General features: G+C 38.6%; 2 protein-coding genes across 2 annotated transcripts; both read left to right on the top strand.

Annotated features, from left to right (window-relative positions):
• Positions 1-994: 994 nt before the first annotated feature.
• LOC146938848 (uncharacterized) lies at positions 995-2,123 on the top strand. Its single transcript, XM_085757876.1, has one exon. The coding sequence runs from the start codon at positions 995-997 to the stop codon at positions 2,003-2,005; it is 1,011 nt and encodes a 336-aa protein (XP_085614002.1). The 3' UTR covers positions 2,006-2,123.
• Positions 2,124-4,244: 2,121 nt separating this feature from the next.
• Positions 4,245-5,418, top strand: LOC146938847 (uncharacterized). The gene has a single exon (XM_085757875.1). It carries the CDS (start codon positions 4,290-4,292, stop codon positions 5,298-5,300), a length of 1,011 nt encoding a protein of 336 aa, XP_085614001.1. The 5' UTR covers positions 4,245-4,289; the 3' UTR covers positions 5,301-5,418.
• Positions 5,419-6,132: the final 714 nt, after the last annotated feature.

Genomic DNA, 6,132 nt, shown 5'->3' with positions numbered 1-6,132 from the left:
TTGGAAGTTGAGTCCATTGCATACTCATATAAGTTGGTTGAGGGCTTGATGCCCTGGAATGCTTAGTCATTCACATGATTGTTGAGGGCTTGATGCCCTGGAGCTTTTTATGTTGGGGGCTTGATGCCCTGAAGAGCCTAATTACGCTCATATAAGTTGGTTGGGAGCTTGATGCTCTGTATTGGTACCAAATGCATTTGCATATCAAGAGGTTCATGATGTTTAAGTTGTCAAGATGTTGTCGAGTTGATAGAGTTGCATGGTCAAGGATGAGTTGTGTCGTCAAGTTGAGTGTTAAGTTGATTATGATTTGTGATGAGAATTAGTAATGGTATTGATGATTGTATTTGTTATGTAATGAAAAATTATGCTAATTGTTAATTGTTGATATGTTATTAATGTTTAAGTTGTTAAATGCATTTTATTGGATTATATGCTTAATGTATTGATTATGAAATCTCACCCCTTCTGCGTATATGTTGCCTCGACCGTGGGTAATGTGCAGGTAATAAAGATTAGAGGCGTTCATGAGTGGACTCTCAGTTGGTGTCTAGGTGCTCTGATACGTAACGGGATGGGGGCTTGCTTTTACTTCTATTCCTTACGTGTCTCTTTTATGAACTAACTTATGAGATTTTTCAATAAGGCCTGCGTGCCAAGACTTTTAAATGTTGAACTATTTTCCGCTGCAATAGTTTAAGATTTTTCATGATGTTGAATTTGAAGGATAATTATTATTATCCATTTTGTGATTTAATTGAAGTATGTGACATTCCGTTGTGATCAAAATACTCTGATTTTAAATGAAATTTTCATGTTGGGAAAACGGGGTGTTACAATTGGTATCAGAGCAGGTCGGTCCGTCCGGCCAAGTAGTGAGTCGAGTTGTGTCTTTAGCAGTTGGAATACCATTATTATGTTATTCTAATTGTTGTGTGTGGTGCAGAGAAGAGACATGGAGGTTGCGAATTTTATCTGTTATAAGAGGACTAGAATGGCTGGAAGAAATGATGCTGCGATTGCTGCTGCTTTGGAAGCTGTAGCCCAAGCTGTGGGACAACATCCAAATGCTGGTGCTGGTGTTAATGCTGATGTGAGAATGTTGGAGACTTTTGTGAGGAATCATCCTCCTACTTTCAAAGGAAGGTACGACCCTGATGGAGCACAGACGTGGCTCAAGGAGGTTGAAAGAATTTTCAGAGTTATGCAATGTACTGATGATCAGAAGGTGCGTTTTGGTACACACATGCTATCTGAGGAAGCTGATGACTGGTGGGTTAGTCTTCTACCTAACTTAGAGCAAGATGATACGGTCGTTACTTGGGCTGTGTTTAGGAGGGAGTTCCTAAACAGGTACTTTCCGGAGGATGTTCGCGGGAAGAAAGAGATTGAGTTTCTTGAGTTGAAGCAAGGTGAAATGTTGGTGACTGAGTATGCTGCTAAGTTCGTGGAATTAGCTAAGTTTTATCCACACTACACTGCTGAGACTGCTGAATTTTCTAAGTGTATTAAGTTTGAGAATGGCTTACGTCCTGAGATCAAGCGGGCCATTGGATATCAGCAGATCCGTAATTTTTCCGAGCTGGTGAGCAGTTGCAGAATTTATGAAGAAGATACTATAACCCATTACAAGATCAGGAATGAGCGGAAGAGTAAGAACCAACAAAATCGTTATAAGCCTTACAATGCCCCTGCTGATAAGGATAGTCAAAGGGTGAATGATGAAAGGAAACCGGGAAGGAAAGATACTAATGCTGAGGTTGTTTGCTACACATGTGGTGAGGAGGGCCATAAGCGTAATGCTTGTACTGGAGAGGTGAAACGATGCTTTCGTTGTGGTAGAAAGGGACATACTATTATAGAGTGTAAGCATGATGATGTGGTGTGTTTTAATTGCAATGAAGAAGGTCACATGGGTTCACAGTGCAAGAAACCTAAGAAGGCTCAAGCTAGTGGGAAGGTGTTTGCTTTATCTGGTACTCAGACGGAGGGTGAGGATCGTTGATCTGAGGTAAATTTTCGAGGACGAAAATTCTATAAGTTGGGGAGAGTTGTAACGCCCGTCTTAATTATTCGATTATTTAAAAATATATTTATATATATGATTTACGTGATTTTCATGACTGATATGTGTGAATTTTATGATTTATGAAGTTGAATGGGTTATATGATTTATAACTGAATTATGAGGGATATTTTGTTGTGGTGAAGTTGTTATGTTGTTATGACTTATTTTATTATTAAATAAAATAAGATTTGATAAATAAAATAAAAATATTAAAAATTGGGCTGTGTTGTGAGATGAGCAATTAGTAGTGATAAGAGTAATTAGGAGAGATAAATAGACAACAAAAGTTAGAAAACATAATACGTACGTTTTTGGAGAAAAAGGGAGAAAAGTCAGAAAAGAGGAGAACTAGAGGGAGAGCTGCGATTTCATCATAACCAGGTAAGGGTGAGACTAATTTTCAATATTATTAAGGGTATAATTCTATAGGATGAATTTAGCATGATTAGGTTAAGTTTTGGTGAGAATTGAGAATTAGGTTTAGGATCAATTTTGATGAATAAATCAAGAACAGATGTTAGATTGATGCAAAATTAGTATACAGACCTTAGATATGACTTAAGATGATAATTAGATGCTATTTGGATGAAGGAATCATGAATATAGGTGAAAAGTTGTGATTTTTAGGTTTCTGGCCGTACTGACATTCATCGCTCGCACCTGCGAGCAAGAACACTCGCATCTGCGAGCTAGAACCCAGAACTCGCAACTGCGAGCAATGCAACTCGCAACTGCGAGTGACCTGTGAGCTCGCAACTGCGAGCAGAATAACTCGCCATTGCGAGTAAATACGTAGGAACCCAGAATGCACACTTTGCTCGCCAGTGCGAGTGAAGTTACTCGCCACTGCGAGATAAGCTGTTAGTTGCCCAAAATTGTCCCGATGCGATCCTTTCGCACGTGTAGTCTTGAGATGACCTTAGAAGTAAGTTAGAGAGCTGTTTAGGATGCTTTCATAAGCTCCAGAAGTCTGTTATGGTGACTGAAAATTAGAAGTGTTGCTGCATGAATGCTATAATGATGTTTTATGATATTTATATTGATGTAATTAATTCCTTATGTGAATGTTAACACATTCAAGCGTTGTTAATTGTTGTATGTTGCTGCTGTTTTCTGTTGTCGACTGTTAGTGTCTTGAGGTTGCATGAGTCGGTCTATGTTGTTGGAATTTAAGAAGTTGTCCATGATTATGAGTCGTATGAGTTGTACACGTCGTTGTCTAAGTTGTTGGAAGTTGAGTCCATTGCATACTCATATAAGTTGGTTGAGGGCTTGATGCCCTGGAATGCTTAGTCATTCACATGATTGTTGAGGGCTTGATGCCCTGGAGCTTTTTATGTTGGGGGCTTGATGCCCTGAAGAGCCTAATTACGCTCATATAAGTTGGTTGGGAGCTTGATGCTCTGTATTGGTACCAAATGCATTTGCATATCAAGAGGTTCATGATGTTTAAGTTGTCAAGATGTTGTCGAGTTGATAGAGTTGCATGGTCAAGGATGAGTTGTGTCGTCAAGTTGAGTGTTAAGTTGATTATGATTTGTGATGAGAATTAGTAATGGTATTGATGATTGTATTTGTTATGTAATGAAAAATTATGCTAATTGTTAATTGTTGATATGTTATTAATGTTTAAGTTGTTAAATGCATTTTATTGGATTATATGCTTAATGTATTGATTATGAAATCTCACCCCTTCTGCGTATATGTTGCCTCGACCGTGGGTAATGTGCAGGTAATAAAGATTAGAGGCGTTCATGAGTGGACTCTCAGTTGGTGTCTAGGTGCTCTGATACGTAACGGGATGGGGGCTTGCTTTTACTTCTATTCCTTACGTGTCTCTTTTATGAACTAACTTATGAGATTTTTCAATAAGGCCTGCGTGCCAAGACTTTTAAATGTTGAACTATTTTCCGCTGCAATAGTTTAAGATTTTTCATGATGTTGAATTTGAAGGATAATTATTATTATCCATTTTGTGATTTAATTGAAGTATGTGACATTCCGTTGTGATCAAAATACTCTGATTTTAAATGAAATTTTCATGTTGGGAAAACGGGGTGTTACAATTGGTATCAGAGCAGGTCGGTCCGTCCGGCCAAGTAGTGAGTCGAGTTGTGTCTTTAGCAGTTGGAATACCATTATTATGTTATTCTAATTGTTGTGTGTGGTGCAGAGAAGAGACCTGGAGGTTGCGAATTTTATCTGTTATAAGAGGACTAGAATGGCTGGAAGAAATGATGCTGCGATTGCTGCTGCTTTGGAAGCTGTAGCCCAAGCTGTGGGACAACATCCAAATGCTGGTGCTGGTGTTAATGCTGATGTGAGAATGTTGGAGACTTTTGTGAGGAATCATCCTCCTACTTTCAAAGGAAGGTACGACCCTGATGGAGCACAGACGTGGCTCAAGGAGGTTGAAAGAATTTTCAGAGTTATGCAATGTACTGATGATCAGAAGGTGCGTTTTGGTACGCACATGCTATCTGAGGAAGCTGATGACTGGTGGGTTAGTCTTCTACCTAACTTAGAGCAAGATGATACGGTCGTTACTTGGGCTGTGTTTAGGAGGGAGTTCCTAAACAGGTACTTTCCGGAGGATGTTCGCGGGAAGAAAGAGATTGAGTTTCTTGAGTTGAAGCAAGGTGAAATGTTGGTGACTGAGTATGCTGCTAAGTTCGTGGAATTAGCTAAGTTTTATCCACACTACACTGCTGAGACTGCTGAATTTTCTAAGTGTATTAAGTTTGAGAATGGCTTACGTCCTGAGATCAAGCGGGCCATTGGATATCAGCAGATCCGTAATTTTTCCGAGCTGGTGAGCAGTTGCAGAATTTATGAAGAAGATACTATAACCCATTACAAGATCAGGAATGAGCGGAAGAGTAAGAACCAACAAAATCGTTATAAGCCTTACAATGCCCCTGCTGATAAGGATAGTCAAAGGGTGAATGATGAAAGGAAACCGGGAAGGAAAGATACTAATGCTGAGGTTGTTTGCTACACATGTGGTGAGGAGGGCCATAAGCGTAATGCTTGTACTGGAGAGGTGAAACGATGCTTTCGTTGTGGTAGAAAGGGACATACTATTATAGAGTGTAAGCATGATGATGTGGTGTGTTTTAATTGCAATGAAGAAGGTCACATGGGTTCACAGTGCAAGAAACCTAAGAAGGCTCAAGCTAGTGGGAAGGTGTTTGCTTTATCTGGTACTCAGACGGAGGGTGAGGATCGTTGATCTGAGGTAAATTTTCGAGGACGAAAATTCTATAAGTTGGGGAGAGTTGTAACGCCCGTCTTAATTATTCGATTATTTAAAAATATATTTATATATATGATTTACGTGATTTTCATGACTGATATGTGTGAATTTTATGATTTATGAAGTTGAATGGGTTATATGATTTATAACTGAATTATGAGGGATATTTTGTTGTGGTGAAGTTGTTATGTTGTTATGACTTATTTTATTATTAAATAAAATAAGATTTGATAAATAAAATAAAAATATTAAAAATTGGGCTGTGTTGTGAGATGAGCAATTAGTAGTGATAAGAGTAATTAGGAGAGATAAATAGACAACAAAAGTTAGAAAACATAATACGTACGTTTTTGGAGAAAAAGGGAGAAAAGTCAGAAAAGAGGAGAACTAGAGGGAGAGCTGCGATTTCATCATAACCAGGTAAGGGTGAGACTAATTTTCAATATTATTAAGGGTATAATTCTATAGGATGAATTTAGCATGATTAGGTTAAGTTTTGGTGAGAATTGAGAATTAGGTTTAGGATCAATTTTGATGAATAAATCAAGAACAGATGTTAGATTGATGCAAAATTAGTATACAGACCTTAGATATGACTTAAGATGATAATTAGATGCTATTTGGATGAAGGAATCATGAATATAGGTGAAAAGTTGTGATTTTTAGGTTTCTGGCCGTACTGACATTCATCGCTCGCACCTGCGAGCAAGAACACTCGCATCTGCGAGCTAGAACCCAGAACTCGCAACTGCGAGCAATGCAACTCGCAACTGCGAGTGACCTGTGAGCTCGCAACTGCGAGCAGAAT

This window comes from Medicago sativa, chromosome 3, assembly GCF_051527215.1.
Source record: "Medicago sativa cultivar Bolivia chromosome 3, Bolivia_mono, whole genome shotgun sequence".
NCBI classification, from domain to species: domain Eukaryota; kingdom Viridiplantae; phylum Streptophyta; class Magnoliopsida; order Fabales; family Fabaceae; genus Medicago; species Medicago sativa.
This window is presented reverse-complemented; position numbering and strand designations above follow the sequence as displayed.

Bases quoted from the DNA above. Each gene is read 5' to 3' on its own strand.
- LOC146938847 (XM_085757875.1), top strand. From the start codon at position 4,290: ATGGCTGGAAGAAATGATGCTGCGATTGCTGCTGCTTTGGAAGCTGTA.
- LOC146938848 (XM_085757876.1), top strand. From the start codon at position 995: ATGGCTGGAAGAAATGATGCTGCGATTGCTGCTGCTTTGGAAGCTGTA.